At 39.8% G+C, this 18804-nt stretch overlaps 2 protein-coding genes and 1 pseudogene across 3 annotated transcripts; 2 read left to right on the top strand and 1 right to left on the bottom strand.

The window, feature by feature from the left end:
• Nucleotides 1-2406: 2406 nt before the first annotated feature.
• On the top strand, nt 2407-5123 carry LOC147511714 (amino acid permease 6-like; annotated as a pseudogene). Its single transcript, XR_015216054.1, has 5 exons — nt 2407-2433; nt 3188-3308; nt 3698-3837; nt 3941-4150; nt 4567-5123. The product of XR_015216054.1 is annotated as an amino acid permease 6-like (transcript).
• A 1463-nt stretch (nt 5124-6586) lies between these two features.
• LOC147511713 (uncharacterized) lies at nt 6587-10049 on the top strand. The gene is given in 6 exon segments (XM_086603383.1): nt 6587-7481; nt 7484-7620; nt 7622-8202; nt 8204-8846; nt 8848-9316; nt 9404-10049. Coding segments are annotated over 6 exon segments (3039 nt in total). The 5' UTR covers nt 6587-6739; the 3' UTR covers nt 9871-10049.
• Nucleotides 10050-11676: 1627 nt separating this feature from the next.
• On the bottom strand, nt 11677-16791 carry LOC147511712 (hexokinase-1-like). Its single transcript, XM_086598545.1, is given in 11 exon segments — nt 11677-12012; nt 13067-13124; nt 13126-13161; nt 14179-14309; nt 14391-14489; nt 14664-14732; nt 14734-14835; nt 15294-15353; nt 15733-15915; nt 15997-16147; nt 16253-16791. Coding segments are annotated over 11 exon segments (1704 nt in total). The 5' UTR covers nt 16732-16791.
• Nucleotides 16792-18804: the final 2013 nt, after the last annotated feature.

The following is an 18804-nucleotide window of genomic DNA, read 5'->3' as shown; positions in this document are numbered from 1 at the left end:
CAGGGTTTTAGTCTCAAAGACATATTTCACATTTATCATTAGAAAAAATCAGAAATATTAGACAATAAACCACATGCTTTCATCCTTTTCATATAATCTAACATTCACATGTCCTAGTCTACCATGCCATATATTAAAAGAGTCAAGCAAATAAGCGTATGCATTCATTCTTATTAATAATAATGTTGTCAAGTACATTCAACATGAAAAGACCATCATATTATTACAATAACCTTTACCAACAAAACCCTCATTCTTTGTCGAACAAACTTGTCACTCTCAAAAGTCACCTTGACGCCTTTTTCCCAAGAGGGACATTGTAAATCGATTCTCGATTTAATCTCGTGAACATGAAGAACATTACTAAGTGAAAGTGGTTTTCCCCGGGTTAACTTCAGAAGAACCTTTGCCCTGCTCCCTCAACAGAACAGACCTAGAGTCACCCATATAGACCTTTTCATCTTTCACTAGTATGTAATCCGAGAAGGTTTCAACATCACCACAGACGTGGCGGGTGGCACTGTAATCTAGTACCCAGCTTCCTCTTCCCAAAGGGCTATGAACACTTGGACACTACAAAGAAAGAACAATATCATCTCCCTCAACTAGATTAGCATTGGGAGGATCATCGCTGTCTTTCTTGTGTGTCCGCAGACCGAAAAGCCCTATGTCCAGTTTACACAAACATAACAATTTCCATCACAAGCATTCACTCCTTTTAAAAGAAGTGCCTTTGACCTTGAAATTTTATTTTTGTTGGACTTCCGCTTTTTAGAGGTTTTGTTAGATTTGTCGGGATTACCTTCAACGATATTGGCTTTAGAATGAAATTCCTTAGACAACACCTCATCCCGAAGTCTTGTTTTTTCCTCTATGTGAATGTGAATGATCACATCCTCAAGAGTCATTCCGCTACGCTTTATGCTTCATACTATTTTTATAGTGTTTCCAAGACTCGGGAGTTTCTCAATCAAACATCCAAAGAACAAAGGATTCGGGTAAATTAATACCCCGCCAAATCATTAATCAAGACATGAAAATCATGGATTTGAGACGCTACATCTCTATCCTCTCTCATATGGAACTTAAGAAAATTCCCAATAGCATATTTCTCGAAAGTACCAAAGATCCTCTATTATGTATTTTTTGTTCAAACTCTCCCATATATCATGTGCATTCTTATTTGAACAATAAATATCAAAAAATCTCATACGACAAGGTACTCAAAATAGCATGACGACATACCTTATTCCCATTGAGCTAGCAACTTTGATTTCTTTTCAAATCATTAGAACCCTCCACGGGTGTCAGACGTTGAGATACTTTGCATAGTTGAGTACATCTAGGGTGTGGAATACCCTTTCTCTCCATCTCTTGAAGTGTGAACCGCCAAGGATTCAATCTTTGACACATTAGGTAAATTGCAGCATTCAAGAGGTGCAAAGATCTCTCATAGACGGGTTACTTCCATGACCTGCACTAGTTTCTTTGATCGGTGTGGTGTCAACAGTGTAGACATCTTGATCTTTCCTTAAGATTGTTGATGTAGATAAAAGAAACTTATAGAAGACAAGGACGTAATAAATGTAATAACCAAGGCGCTGGATTAGGTCGTTCTTAAGGAAAGATTTCGCCTTCTTCCAATGGTGCGTAAAGGCAACAAGCATGCCTTCCTCACAGATTCAATGGTTAAAAGCAGCCTAACTTTGCACTAGAATAGACTACCCTCTAGAACAAAGAATATAACTCTCTCTCGGCGGCCGACAGAAGAAGAGAAAAGAAGAAGATTGAAGCAATCAAAGACTTATCTCCTATTCGTAATGGTGAGATGGGTGTATCAACGACTTCAACTTCGCTTTTTCGGTTCTCAGTATGGAGGCAAAGACGACTTTTGTCTTCTTTCTCAATATAGAGCAAAGAGCTAAAGATCAGATACACGAAGTTCTCTTCAGGTCCCTCTCTCTCTCTCTCTCGGATCAATTTCTCTAATGAACACAAAGCAGTTGTTTATATAGAGGTATGATCGAATCATAGATGGAGAAGGACACCTCTCTAATTTGGTTTCACAAAACCAAATCAAAGTAGAACTCTCAAGCCGATACGTAATCCAACTGTTAGTGGAACTCCAAAATTTAAACTTAGTTCAAAAAAAGAAAAAGTTTAGGCTATTGATGATCCACTACCCACTAGTCTAACAGCCCAAGCCCAAGCCTCCATACATTACCTACACGACGGTTCGGCTTGCGGGCGCTGCAGTGTGTTTTTGGGTGAGTCCTCCCTCCTAACACAAAAGCCTTTGTACCCTAAGGGCACGCCCTTATGCTAGAGGTTCACCTCAAATACCTCACTTGCTAGTGGTGGTTCATCAATGTGGGACTAAACAACACACAAGTATTTGAAATACACATGAAGATTCCAACAGATAGTTCTGAGGTATTCCAGATTTCCAGATTAAATGTTTTATTTCAGGTGGAGTAAGGTACGTCGATTGTGGAATCACTCAATATGTCAACATTGTTGGGATTGCAATAGGCTATATGATTACTGTTGGTATACGACTCAGATTTGGATAAAGCACACGGTTAAGGTTTTGGTTTCTTATTCTAAATAGGATTCTAATTTGATACCCACCTCTATAAATACGAGACCAGTTGGTGGGATTTGTAAAGTTCAATTTGTGAGAGAGAGTTTGTGAATTTTTCGATTGCTTTTTGAGTGATTGTACTCTATTTGTTTATCTCTTTAATTAATAAAATTCTCCTCTTTTGCTTGGTGGATTAGGCTAACGCCAAACCACGTGAAATCTCGCCTCCACTTTTATTGGTTATTCGCTTTGCATTGGTAAGTGTTTTAATTGATTTGTTTTTTGTCCATTTCTATCACCACATTCAATCTTCTTTTGTCCAATTGTCATGCTTTGCGATTCGCGTGAACAATTACATAAAGATCAATTAGCATGTTGTAAGCACCCTCAACTTAGAATTCAACATACTCCCCATTCACCACAACATAAATTTTGTTCTGTCACGCACACGGTTTACTACTAGGCTATAGGTCTTAATTAGTTAATTTTAATACTAATTCAGGGCGGGCTGTAAAGAAGTCAAATTGCTTCCACTTTAGAGGTCATCAAACTTCATGCAAAGTCTCGAACAATCCCTACATGATTTCGTTTGGGATCGTTCAGGTTGTCCTGTCTCAGATCCCAAATATTCACAAGCTCTCGTGGCTCTCCAGCGTCGCAGCAATCATGTCCTTTTGCTACGCATTCATTGGAGTGGCTCTTTCTGTAGCGCAAATAATCTCTGGTGAGCCCTTTTCTTTTTTATTTAAGTAATAATGTTAGATATTGATGTATGGAAGGTTATTATATTTGAGCAGAACATTTTAATTAGTCAGACTTGGATACAATCACAACTATTTGACATTTGCAAGAACTATGAATATTTGTGCAAATAGCGGGGATGGTAGCTTAAAATATATTTAATTTGGCCTTGTTACTTATCAGGATTAATAGGTGGATCGAGCAAAACTGTCTCAGCGTATTTGTATACCTGTCCAGTGTTTCGGTTAATACACCAAGTAGATTATGCGCTCACACCACCGATGTGTTAAAGTACGATCCTAATATATTAATTTAGACATGTATCAACTACTACCATAGATCAGAGAACAACGACTTCTGGGATTTAGACAGGAAAATCAGGGAGGACCACTCTTGGAGGAGTAAAAATTGGACCAAATTTAACTGGAGCTCAAAAAGTGTGGAGGGCGTTCAGGGCGCTAGGAGATATTGCATTTGCTTACTCATTTTCTCTCATATTGATTGAAATCCAAGTAAGAAAGCTCAACTCTTATAATTAATATCCAAGAACCGCCATACTGAATTTTTTGATTTGTTTGCATGGGTTCTTTCTTTCCTCATTTCCTATTCCCTTAGGACACTTTGAGGCCTCCATCTGAAAACAAGGAGATGAAGAAGGCAACCTTGATAGGCATTTGTACAACAACTCTGTTTTATGTCTTGTGTGGTTGTGTTGGCTATGCTGCAAGATGTGGTTGTGTTTACTGGCTTCGGATTTTATGAGCCCTTTGGTTGGTTGACTTTGCAAATGTCTGCATCGCTGTGCACTTAGTGGGTGCATTTCAGGTTTTACACTTGACCGAACTCATCTTGCAATATTAGGAGTAATGGACTAATTTGCTTGTGGAGGTAATCCTTAAAAAGACTTGGCATCCTGACTTGCGCTAACATTCTTCATAGCCTAAAATATCCCGATAAGCTTGTCATAGTAATCCTGACTTACATCCACAGATTTAATCGTAGAATAGTCATCAACATCGTGGCCTGAAAATGCCGCTATATAATGGAAGTTCAGGGCCAATATAGTGAACGATGTTGATACTTTGGGCCTCGATCGGCATTAGGTTCCACTGCCAAAACCATCCAGTATAATCTATGTTCTCAACCAAGCTAAGCCAGATTCATTATACTGTCAGGATCTTTCCTTTGTGGATATCATATGAGTAGAGATGATGTTTATTAATAATTCGGGATTTATACAGGTATTCAGTCAACCACTGTTCGCTGCAGTTGAAACTTGGGCTGCTTGGAGATGGTGCCACTCAAAGTTAATAAATCGAGACTATATCATAAACATCAAGGGGACGCATCGAAAGTACAAAATAAATTTGTTTCGGCTTATATGGAGGACGTCATTTGTAGTTTTGACAACTGTCTTTGCCATGGCCATGCCTTTCTTCAACGATGTAGTGGCGTTACTTGGAGCCATTGGATACTGGCTGCTTACGGTTTACTTTCCTATTGAAATGTACATTTCACAGAAGAAGATCCAAAGATTCACCTACAGGTGGTTTGGGCTCCAAATCCTCAACTTCTTTTGCTTACTTGTTGCTCTGGCTGCTGCATGTGGATCTATCCAAGGGATTACCAAGGCACTTCATGTCTCTAAGCCCTTCAGGAGCAAATAATGAGGGAGATGTTGCAAGCAGAATTAAAATGTCGAAGAGATGTTCATATTTCTTTTCTATTTCTGTTTTGGGGGATTTTATATTTGTACTGTATGATAGTGTATAAGGATGTACTAGTTCTTAAGGATACACATGGCACACTCGTTTGGTACATTATACGTGACTGCGAATATGAAACATATTATATGAATGCTATATATGAACATTCCTCATATTTCCATGGTCGTTTGGTGGGATTTCAACGTCCGATGCAGACGAGGGATTAAATATTACAACATTTACATTTACTTACATCAAAATTATTGAGGTCAGAGACAGAATTGATTTGAAATGCTCTCATTTGTTACAATTTTAAATATATATATATCAATTTTCATTTGACAATTATAACTTTATATATATCTTAACTTTCAATTAATAAAGTAGTGTAGTGCAAAATTCAGGGAGATACTTCTTATCATTCCACGACAAAACCCATGTTGCAAGATCCACCTTGTGATGACCATGTGGCATACCGTCAGACACGCAGCGAATCCTACATGGAAAGAGGAGTTGCAGAAGTAATCCAATGTCTGCATGTTATACGTCAAATACTCTACTCAAATGCACGATCCAACTGCTTCCGTTATTGTGAGGGACTTCGGTAGTTTTTCGCTCTTTCCACGTAAGTCAATGTGAACATGGATTTGACTTCACGGACAATTCGCCTAAGGAATTGGAATTTTCAATCGTTCGCGTACTGGGTTGACCCTCTATAATGTGTTCAGTCAACATGGGCTCCCCATTCAAACTTTGAAACTTCTTGGAATATCAAGCAACTCCCTCATCCACTCATAATCTCCCAATTCACCACTTTTCTTTTGATTTCGTTGACCCAATTATAGCACACGTGCTTATTTTGAATATTCGTGGGGGTTCACTTGCTTAGTCAAATACTGACTGCTCCGAGGAATTGCGTGATGCAAATCGCTGCACTATACAACAAGCACAATTCTCACTCCGCAAATATGAAATGTCTGAAATAACTCAATAATAAAAAGTAAAAGAATTACCTGAAAGCATATTATATTGAGCATTCGATCATTTGACTAACAATTTGTTAGACGTCATTTGTTTTTTTTGTTAATAGGGAGCCCTGATGCATCTTTCCGGGATGGTTTTCTTGTAGCATTTAATGGCTCATTGGCTCCCTTAGTTAGCCTTGAACTTGAAGTGTCCTGTGATAATTGGAAAATTAATTGTGATACTAGCACAGACTGACATCGGATAAATCAAATGCCATATTTTAGCTCGCGAAACACTTTTTGTAGGCTCAAACATGAAACTCTGAACTAACATTCCACCCAGTTGTGAACTTTGTATTGGTTACAAAACGAGTCTCAAATTCTGGAATGGTAATTTACACAAGGTGCAAAAGAAATGCAACTCTTTAAATGGTTAAAGAGGCGTTGCCTGTGAACTCTAAATACCAGTCTAAGGTTCTGGAAGAAATTAGGTGAACTCTAAGCATAATCCATCCTTTTCCACGGGTCACATTCCTATTTGCGCACCCTAAATCCATAAAGTCAGATGCTATTATAACTAACGTTCACATTTCTCACAACTAAAATAACCAACCAAACACTTTCCCGGCAAAAACCCAATCCTTCTCATCTCAATTCTCAATGAGAAGATAATCAGCACAAAGACCAAATGACTAAAACACCCTCACCATCCTCCAAATTCCCCTTCATCCTCTTCCTCCTCCATGTCTTCTCTCTACCCTTTTTCCGTCAACTCTCAATCCATAAACCAAGAACAAACAATCCTACTAAAACTAAAACAAGGATTAAACAATCCACCAGCACTCAGTTCATGGAACAACTCACCAGGGTCCAACCACTGCAACTGGATAGGTGTCACATGCAGAGACAATTCCATCACCGAACTTAAACTCAACAACATAACCATTGCAAACAAAATCCCACCCTTCATTTGCGACCTCAAAAATCTCACTCACGTCGATTTTTCTTACAACAACATTCCAGGTGAATTCCCAACAGTTTTCTACAACTGTTCTAAACTTCAGTTTCTAGACATTTCCCAGAACCGCTTCATTGGTCCAATACCAGCTGATATCAGTAGACTTTCTACAACGCTAGAATATTTGAGTCTCCAGGCGAACAACTTCTCGGGCAATGTACCAGCCTCTCTCGGCAACTTACCGGCTTTGAAACAGCTATATTTGATACAAAACCAGTTCAATGGAACTTTCGCAGCAAGGGAAATTGGTAATTTATCGAATCTCGAGGAACTTAGTATTGGTTTTAATAATTTTCTTCCTTGGAGTATTCCAAAGGAATTTGGTCAGCTAAAGAAATTATGGTATTTAAGGATGGATGTGACAAATTTGATGGGCGAGATTCCGGTTGAACTCGGTGAATTAGTCGACCTTGAACAGTTGGATCTTTCGACAAATAATTTAACCGGGAAATTACCTGATAATTTGTTTTATTGAAGAATTTAAGACTTCTGTATCTATATGATAACCAGTTATCTGGTGAGATTCCTAGAAATATCGAAACGTTCAATTTGGTTGAAATTGACCTTTCGATGAATGAGTTGATCGGAATTATACCAGAAGGTTTCTGGTCAATGTCAGAATTTGAATCATTTCGATATGTATGCGAATCGATTAAGCGGAGAAGTACCAGCCAGTATTGGCCGGCTTCCATCGTTGATTGGTACCCGTCTTTTTAGAAATAATTTGAGTGGCATTTTGCCACCAGATTTTGGACTATATTCAAAGCTTAAGGAATTTCAAGTGAACGACAACCTGTTTACGGGTAATTTGCCAGAGAATTTATGTGCTGGTGGTGTTTTGGATGGTTTGGTGGCCTTTTCGAATAATTTGACTGGAGGTTTGCCGAAATCGCTTGAGAAATGCAATAGTTTGAGGTGGGTTCATATTCATAATAACAGCTTTACAGGTGAGGTGCCTGCCGGATTCTGGTCATTGACTAATTTGTTGACAGTGATAATACATGATAATGCGTTTTACGGTGAGTTTCCGGATAGATTGTCGTGGAACTTATCGCGGGTAGAAATGAGTAACAATAGGTTTTCTGGGAGAATTCCTTCAGCGATTAATGAGTCGACGAATTTAATGGTGTTCTTGGCAAGCAACAACCTCTTTTCGGGTGAAGTTCCTGTTGAGTTGACTGCATGCTCGACAACTTGACAGTCTTTTCCTTGATGGGAATCGACTTTCCGGTCAGATTCCTAGAAGGATAATTTCTTGGAGATCACTGACTACTCTGAATTTAAGTAGGAATCAGCTCACTGGTGAGATCCCGCCTATTTTAGGCTCACTACCAGATCTGACTGTGCTTGATTTATCGAACAACCAACTATCAGGAGGCATTCCATCTGAAATTGCGCGCTTGAGACTCAATTTTCTCAACTTCTCTTCAAACCAACTCACTGGGAGAATCCCGATTGGTTTAGAGAATTCAGGGCATGAAGACAGCTTCTTGAATAATACAGGACTCTGCGGTATCAACTTGCGCAATAACTGCATTTCTGGACCCCGCAGCTTAAAAAGATTGCCAGCACGGCTTCTCGCCATGATCATAGTTCTCTGTGGAGCCATCCTGCTAATTGTCCTGTTCTTTGCTTTTTTTGCATTCAAAGACTACCAGAGAAGAAAGCACGCAGGAGATCTTTCATCCTATAAGCTGACCTCATTCCAGAGATTAGACTTCACAGAAGCAGAAATATTGTCCAACTTGACTGAGAACAATGTGATAGGAAGCGGAGGTTCAGGGAAGGTATACCGTGTTGATATAAATCGTACCAGGAGTTGTGTTGCTGTTAAAAAAGATTTGGAATAAAGGGAAATTAGATCAGATGCAGGAGAAGGAATATGACGCGGAGGTTCAAATCTTGGGGACAATTCTCCATTTGAACATAGTGAAGTTACTTTGTTGCATCTCAAATGAGAAGTCGATGTTTCTAGTCTACGAATACATGGAGAACCGCAGCTTGGATAGATGGCTCCATGGGAATAAAAGGGGGTCACTGGTTACCAATTCAGTTCATCATTCTGTGCTGGACTGGCCTAGGAGGATGCACATTGCAGTCGGAGCTGCCCAAGGCCTCTGCTATATGCACCATAGCTGCTCTCCATCAATCATTCATCGCGATGTGAAGACAAGCAATATATTGTTGGACTCTGAGTTTAATGCGAAAATTGCAGATTTTGGCTTTGCTAAAATGTTGGGAAAGCAAGGAGAAGCAGATACAATGTCAGTTGTCGCAGGCACTTTTGGCTACATGGCTCCAGGTGAGGCTAGCTTTAAATTGTAACATTTTTCCGCTTTCCTGATTCTTTCTGGTTCATTGTACTTATTTTGGTTTGTTTTGGATTCAGAGTATGCCCACACAACCAAGGTAGATGAGAAGATCGATGTTTATAGCTTCGGAGTAGTCCTCTTAGAGCTTGTAACAGGAAGAGAAGCCAAAGAAGGAGATGATAATACATGCCTTGCTGAGTGGGCGTGGCGTCAGTTGATTCAAGATGGCAACAGAATTGATAATGCCCTGGATGAGGATGTCAAGGAACCCTGTTACTTGGATGAAATGATGATGGTTTTCAAGTTGGGACTCATGTGTACTGGCACACTACCTGCGAGTAGGCCTCCCATGAAGGATGTACTGCAAATCCTTCTGAGGAATGGCTCTTTACAGGCCTATAAAGAAAAGATAGTTCAGACTGAGAATGATGTTGCTCCTCTTCTTACTGCCACCACCGACTACTTTGCTAGTAAGAAGGGAAGTCGCAAGAAACGCACCTCCGATATTACTGATGAAGTACATAGTTTGGCTTCTATTGTTTGAGCGTTCTGTACATGCTAGTGTTATTTGAGAGATGACATGATGTGCCAGATACAACTAAGAGACTGTAGTGGCTCCACGATAGAATTAGGTCCTAGCTAGTAGTCCAGTAGTCCACAGTGAGAGACTGGCAGATATATTATAGTGTAGAATACATGCAATGCAAACTCAAATTTATGCTCTCCGCAATTTTATACAGTTAATAGAGACGAGTTACTATTTTTTTCATACATATCCTACCTATATTAATATCCGTTTCTCCCAATATGCTCACAGAAAGCCACATCAGCAATATTTTTAAAAAAGTCCCTACTTAAAAAATAATTACTATGTTGATTACCAAGCTAGTCTTATTATTGGTGTGTTTAGCAAATTATAAAAAACCGTTTTGGTCTTTTCTCATGTGGAAAAAAAAACCAAATACACGCTCATATTTGAATTATACGTCGGGGTAATTGAGTAATTAACTACCGAAAACAGAAACAAAACCTCACCCTACTCCAAACTCTCTCAAAATATTAGCATATCTCTAATCTCTCTCTCTATACAATTTCCATCAGACAGAAACCAATAAGAAAAGAGAGATATAATAGTAAGCCTGGCCATAAGATAGGCAGATTAGCTAGTTTTAATAGAAGGATGAGTCTGGAATCCAGAGGGTGCCTGCATATGGGTCTTCTAGAGATGGAAATTAGTTGTCCACTTAAAGGATTTGTTTCAACCTACTCTCTATTGTTCACCGAATTTGTACTTCTGCCTTCAGACCCACATGAAGGCCATAGTAGAGAATTCAACCTTACATCAATATCGTCTTCATAAAGATCCGATGACCTGAATTCTATCCTTCCGAAAATCTTCTCTCTGTCAAATTATGATAGGCGTGTGATAAATATTGCAAATGTATCTCCACTTCCTTTCAGGATATAAAGACCCAATCCAAATCTTGACCGGCCCAAGTAGGACATTATTTTGTTAGGGTCTGCGGCGAAGCCGATAGTAACTGACCCCAGATTAGAGCCAACCAGTACAGCTCCCCATTTAAAATTGGAGACAGAATGTCGAGGTGCAAATGTGCAATAGACAATAGACCAATTGGAGTTAGCCGATTCCTTGATGGGTAATGGGTTTCGTAAGACAACTAGACAAGACAACCATGCCAAATTGCCAATGGTCACAAAAATATCGGAAAATTAAAAATTGCCAAAGGCCACAGACTTTTTTCAAGTTTTTCCAGAGGCACTGCCCGAAACAACCGAGGCCTGCAATTTGCAGGATTGTCATCAACTCATCATTCAGCATCTCTTATTTATTTTATTTTTGAAAATTTAAGAGGTTGGGGAAGGATGAGCCGATGAGGTCAAATACTCAAATGTGTATAAATAGCAGACTCCCTCAGAACAGAAATTAAACAGATAAAGTGCATCATTAGCCCCAAAGCTTATACAAAGAAAGGAACTGATTGATTCCCCAATTTATTCTCAAGAGTTCGATGACAAGTAAGTTTAGTATACCATTAGATCCCCAACACCAATTGCTTACAGAAAAAAGAAACTCGACCAAGTGCAGCCTGAAGCGCAAAGGCTCTTGACAACTTCCAGGTCTTGTAATTATACAGTTTCTGGTCAACCTTCATACCACATTCAGCAAAGCCATAATTTAAGGATTCGCCAGAATGATTAGAACCTTGAAATGGTTGAAGGAAGGGATGTGAAAATTGGATGTGGTGAAAGAAAAGTGAAAGGAAAAGTGATTTCCTCTCTTCACCAAATACTCTCGATGCAATTCAGTTATTCTCAGGACGACTCCACCTCAGCTGCATTCGCGAAAGTGAGCGGCTGCCAGAAGGGAAGCTCCAACTCCGGAGCCATCATTGGCATGCTCAATGACAATGGCGTTTGCAACCTCCTCACCTAGCAGCTCACTAAGAGTGCTCTCCAAACACTTGCTGAATTCAGTGTAATGTTCGTATAACCCTCCGTCCATGGCTATCACACTCTTCTGCTTCTCACCCTCTTTGACTGTGTCCTTTCCTAGTTTCTTTAAGATGCCTGAAATCCCTGCTGCTGATAGACGAGCACCACGCGTGGCAACTATGTTACAGAGCTTGACAACCACTTTTCTAGTCTTCAGGGAAGTATTATGTATCTGAAATATGAAAGCATAAACAAGTAAACAAAATGCAATCTCATAAAGCAAAAAAATAACTTGAGAAATGATAGTTTCAAGTTTCTATGAGCCACCGCCTACGCAATAAGCAAGACCTTAAACTCAATCTAGGACTGCAATACATGTTCTTTGTATACATAACATAACCACATCTAATGATGTTCTTTTGTAGTTGAAAACTGTCAACATCTAAGCAAGACCTTAAGGAAGAACATCAGTGTTAATAACATTCCAATGAATAGATATCGTCACAACATAGTGGAAAGTTTATAACAAATATAGTAGCTTTCAAAATTGACATTTTACCACAAAAACTGAGCCAAACTAATCACTTTACGGTCTAGTATTTTGAAAATGAGTGTTAATAATACTAAAGGAAAGAGGTGGTATCTTTTGGTGGTTCCAGCGACATCGAAATTTTCTTCATGTGTCAAATTAAGGTTTTCAGGAGTTCTAAAAGTTGAAAGAGGAGGAAAGACTAAAAACGGTTTCATGTGGGAAAATATTTGGTTGCTAAATAATCTGTAAATTCCTCCAATCTTAAAGACTAAAAAGAAACAGACAATTGGACATTTCCTTGTAAAGAAGGCATGGAATTTGTATAATCCGACTTCCAGAAGTATGTCAAAATTAAAAAGAAATAAGAATTAAGATGTTTATTTCAGAATTATAATAGCCTTTGACAAGAGGACCAAGGAGAATGGATATTACAAGGATAAATTATACAGTTGACTTGCCAACTAAGGTTTCAGACGGATTTTACAAGAGTGGAAGTTTCTCCTAATTTTTTATTTTCCCCAGGTATGTGCATGTGCAGAAGTGCACTAAAAAAGTGTTTTTGAGAGAAAAATTTGAAGCCAACAACCGGCACTCTGAAACAACTGAATATGATAATTTAGAGGGGATAAGTTATTGTTCAATTTTAGCTAACTTGAAATTCAGGCATGCAGTCCAATGATGAAAACCAATTAGACAAGCTACAATCAAGATATACTGAAGAGAGAGGAATATAGAGTAAATTTAAATGGGGCACAGAGTTAAAGTAATACCCCAAGATATCCTTCAATTTGGTTCCCACCACTCTGAGATCGGGATGTATCATGATGCATGGCAGACATTTCAGGAGTCCTGCAGATTTGAAAATTTGAGAAATTTAATGTTCTGCAGCACGCTTTACTGTTCTTAAACTAATAAAGTGACAAAAAAAAAAACATTTGGATTTGAAAACTTGAAGACCATTTAATTTAATGCTCTGATTGCATTCCACGAAAGCAGAACAAAGGTGCCTGAAATATATTCACACAGCACTAACAAAAGCTCAGTATTTTAGTTGGTATGCACATATGCAATAGACAGCTAAGAGACGTTCAAAAATTTAATCCAACCACCGTTGCATGAGGGTTTTCTAAAATGAATTCTAAGATCTTTTTAGAGTTTGTGTTACCTGCATGGTCTTCCCTTTTAGGGAGTGAGGACCACACAAATTTCATGAGATATTGAATAGAACAAACTAAACATCTCAAAAATCATCCTTTCTTGCTAGAAGTGTATGCCAACAAATGCATTGGTGTTGGTGAACAACACAACAAAAACTCTAACAGCGTGAAGTCAGGTAGATCCACTGGATCGATATGGAATGAGGTAACATTTGCATCTCTGCTCAGATGTGTCAACAAGTATGTTTGTGTTGGTTGATGCAAAAGTGGTTGAAGCAGAAACCATGGAAGTGCAAGATCATTGTTAAACTAATTTTATATGGATCAATTCTCATTCTTTTATCTGAAACTGTACAATAAAGAGTATGAAGGACTGCAAACATGTTTTATGGAGATATAGGTCATTAACTTAAATCAAATTCAGGCAACAGCATGTCATCAAAGTTCAAAACTCAATTTAAAGAAAGATAAAGTTTATTAATTTTATATGGAGATATGCATTATATAGTTCATATTAAAGAAAGTTCAAAGTAAGAAACACTATTCTGCCCAATGAGTCCCAAAACCATTGCCGTGTGGGTGTGGGTAATTAGGTAAACAAAATAAAAACAGAATTATGGTGCAGTGGTTAGGACAAAAAAATATGAAAGTACTCCAAACCATTTTTTTGGGGGGGGGGGGGGGGTGGGTGGGGAGGATGACTGCATACCTCAATATTAGTGGAACTCTGAGTTTTGGTGGAACAGCATCCCCGAAGAAGGCAGCTTCTTCGGCCATTCGCAGTAAGACTCTACGAACAATATCACCCAAGTACATGCCAGAGATTATCTTCTCAAAAATCTGTAAACATTACCAAACAATGTTATCCCACGAACACTGTGCCAAAGCAATAATGAAAGAACTAAAAGCATAGATATTTACATGATCGCCGGGATTTAGACTCTCAATATCCAATGCTTGATCATATTCAGTTATAGGAAGATGTGATGACCGGAAGTTACCCCATTCCATGTTGATGACCTGGAATATTCAAGTGCAAATACTATTATTGCTTCAAAAACTTCAACAAATTTCTCGCTGAGTTCTGTGTTTCAAAGCTCAATATAAATCAACCCCACTTATAAGGGAGGAAGATAGTATGTACATTCATATGAGTGTTTAAGTACTAAAGATGAAAAGGAGAGAAATACTAACCATCTCTCCTGACTTAGGCATTGGTCCGTGCCACTTGGGAATCGTGATTTTGCGCTCTACATAAGCCGTGATTTGTTCCAGTGCCCAAAATCACAGCAGCAACAACATCATTATTATCGTATCTTCCTCCAGCTAATGTGCCAATTGTATCATTGACCTGCATCAACACGGGCTAGTTCAGTAAGTCGCTATACCCAAGGTCCACTACAACTAACATCAACCTAATCAAGAACAGGATATAATCCTGGCATCCAACAAAGATATGGGATGTGCCATGAAACCATTCAAAAACACCAGACGTAAATACAGATGCAAATTATGTATATGATGTTCAACTGTATTTACTCAGGAGTGTATTAATGAAACACAACAAGACATTTTATTAGAAAAACAGCATTTTTTGGATCAGTAAAAGAGAAATAAAAACACTGCAAAAGTGCTACGCAATTACAGAAATTAGTGTGATATGAAACATCTAAATTTCTTTTAAAGAAATCCATAACGTGGCTATGGTTTAAGTGCCACAAAGGACATTAGGATGTGTTGATAAGTCATGATGTGTTTGGGGTGGTATAAGAGCTCACTTCAAAAAAAAAAAAAAATTGCATTAACTTACCAGAGCAGCCACACGATATCAACACCTTCTCTTTCCAAGGCTTTGGTCAGTTCAGCCACAACATCTTGGCCAACCTGATTGGGAAGAAACCATTATAATTGAAATCAGAAACAAAAAGAGAACCACGGATCGACATATTAAAATGACACCACCGAAGTCACTTCATAGAAAAGAAACTTTAGCTTCTCACTTGAACATTAAGGGGGCTAGCATTTGGTACAGTACTATAGTTACTGGAATACATTGTCTCCGGCATTCAAGTTCTAAAATTTGTTCTTTAGGTATGGTTTAACATGCTTCAATATATTTAGACATCCCAACTTGCTTGGTACCCCCTAACCAAACAAGTTGGGATGTCTAGGTCCTAGTTGTGTGCTTAACTTATGCTCAGTATACAACAAATATTTTATTCATCAATACAAAAGAGAAAAAAACAAAGTTATCAGGATTAACCGCGTCAGCTATTGCAAAGCCTTTTGTCCATGTCATAAGAGTTCCAGAATTGATTGATGTTTGCTTCACAGGGAATGAGAACGTGAAACCAAGTTCTCTCTGCTTGCCAGGAGAAACTCGGAAATCTTCACCTTCTGTAGCAACAAATTTTGCTAGTTCTGCAGCAATAAAATCGAATAGTTCCTGTAATCACAATTGTCCAAAACTAAGATACTTTATGTAGAAATCCAAATGCAAAATTCTTGAAGAAAATTATGAACTCACATTTGAAGTGCTAACCATCAAATGCGGAGGAATCGATACTTCCGTGAATTCTTGCTTAACAACACGTCCTTCCTTTCCTCCCAACTGTACACGCAACACGCGGAAGTTTGTTCCACCCAAGTCCAATGCATAAAATACTCCACGCTCATCCCTATAACAATGCAGTCAGTCATTACTATATAATAATAATCAAAATGGCAATTCTTTAAATAAAAATATTAAAAAAAAAAGAATCAAGAAACCAAGAAAAGATTACCCAGTGGGAAGATTATCAACATAGCTAATAAGCATTTTGAGCTTACTACCGCCTTCAGAAGCTAAACCAGCATGCATTTCAACAAGTAAAGCATCAGCCACTTGTTTTAATTTCGATATTGGCGTCGAACATTTCTCTTCAAATTCTTTTAATATTAACATCGCTTTTCCCCATTTCCCGGAACTATTCATTCTATGTCTCACTACCAACGCTGCTCCTGCACACACCGCTGCTGCACATACCACCGCTACTTTCCCCATCCTTATTACAAAATCAAATAGATTGAATGGTGAGTCGAATGTTTCGGGACAACGAGATTTTGGAATGGTTGGGTCTTTTTTTTGGTGTTTGGGCAGTGTCAAATAAAAGGGACGTTGGTGGGGAATTAATTTTATTGCGATGGTGACCTTTTTGTGTTGGGTTATTTTTTTTGTTGTTCCATGGTTTTTGGGTAAATTGCTAAAAATAATTAAGGACATTGACCACCACAGATTTTGTGGTAGTGTACAAAAGGTGGATCTTTATTGTTTGCATTTGGTGGGCGGCCCCCGATATGTCCTCATTGTTTAAATGCAAAATTATGTTGGTCCAAAATATCAAATGTTAATTCAAACAAGGTTTGTAGGTTGTAGGGGAGTGATATTCTCTATCCAGCACGCGCTTAGCATGGTGGAACTAATGCACCGACCTATGATATCAGGTCGCATCCACGAGCCAACATCATCGCTACCACAAGACGGTCGCAACATCACGCCGAACTACACCGGTGGCTGACACGGACTCCTATCCATAAGCAATCATGGTGAAGGAGTACTTGCACTAATCCCGACCGACAACATCGATCACGCCCGAAAGCTACTTGCTCGGTGATCACTCCTCATCATCACAGCAGACCTATGTAGATATTTCTCACGTGCTCCCATGATCCACACCCCACGTTGGTGACATCCTCTACACGTGGAGGGTGAGGATACACTCCGAATCTCTATAAATACCACTCCTATGAACTACGCCGGACTGATTCTACTCGAGCCCCGGCCCGTGAGTAAGATAACGAGGCGATTCGGCTTCCAAAAGCCGAACTTCGGTCTCACCCATCCATCCATATCACCCCCAGATCGCTTTGTAAGGGAATATCACATCACACCTTTACATTGGGCCGTCGTGGTCTCGATTACTTGAGAAACCAAACCACTTTCACACTAATCAAGAACAAAAACCAAACTAAAAGATTCTCAAGCCCACGAAGCATGGTAAGCCTGAAGCTCAAGATTCACACTTTGGTAGGCCCGACTAGGAACAATGAAGCGAACAAATTGCCCAACTCGGGCAAGAAAACGCCACATTACGTGCACAAGTAGATACACAAAGCCCCTTTCGGCGGCATCCGGCAGACGCATCCACGCCATCAACGCTACCAACGGATCACCGAAGCTAAACCAAAGGCTCGACAAGAATGCGGTCAAGAAGGATTCCACCATGATAGTGCGTAAAATGTTGAAAACCTATCGCGATCTCCATTTCTGCCGTAAGATTACTTCACAAGGTCTCCTCCGGACTTTGTCCAACCACGGTTCCCACTATATGACGGTCGCGACATGCCCAGGCCAACATATAGCACGATATGCTCAAAGCCTCGCGACTTTAGGCCAGAGTTCGACCATCTCCGATGCAGTGCTCTTTCCAAAGAAGCCAAAGGACGGCCCCAGCTCGATTGGTTTTTCCCTCGAGCGGACTCCATAAGAAGCGAACGCCTTTACCGACTGCTTTCGAGCCAAGACGCATTACCAAATGACGCTAAAGAAGGGTGATCTCAATTCACTCTTCCAACTCACTCAAGGTGGAGGAAGCCTACAGCTCCTTCTTGCCGGTTCAAAATGTAACTCTTGGACATGGAAAGCGGCCTCAAGGAATCATTTGCCGCAGTTGGCTTTCACAACCGCTACCGCACTGCGTAACACCCGACCTAACTGTGTCGCTTTTGAAAGACCAACCCGAAACGTATCGAAATGCATTTCGAGTGGATAAATACATCAAGCTGCAAGAAGCTTTGCTAAAGCGAAAACGAGAAGAAGAAATAAGAGGGACAGGCGGGTTCTGAAGTAGCATCATCCTCTAGGAAGCAACCCCGACAACAAGGGCAACCATCCGCATCTAAACCAAGAAATGATCGAATTCGCCCGTGCTCACCGTGATCTCCTAGTCACATACTAGAAAAAAAATCAAAGCGTCTTTGATTCTACGACCGGAGATAAAGGCAGCCAACAGATCGCCCGCACCCGACCCTATTATTGCTTTTCACCGCGCCAATTGCCACGAGACCGGCGTCTGGCACGGGGGCTTAAGCATTACTTGCAAGACGTCCGAAGTTGGGCACATCAAGCGATACACTAATATACGGCGACTGCGCCACAAACTCATGGCTCGGGCAGGATACGGCGCAGTCCCCACCCCAGACGGAGCGACCAGCGTTCTCAAAGTCGCCCTCACGCAGGACGGCCCCTTTAAGCGGCGTCCATCAAGATCGCCGTCGGCCCGTCAAGAGGTCGCGC

This window comes from Coptis chinensis, chromosome 3, assembly GCF_015680905.1.
Source record: "Coptis chinensis isolate HL-2020 chromosome 3, ASM1568090v1, whole genome shotgun sequence".
Taxonomy (NCBI): domain Eukaryota; kingdom Viridiplantae; phylum Streptophyta; class Magnoliopsida; order Ranunculales; family Ranunculaceae; genus Coptis; species Coptis chinensis.
Note: the sequence above shows the minus strand (reverse complement) of the source record. Positions and strands in the feature narration are given on the sequence as shown.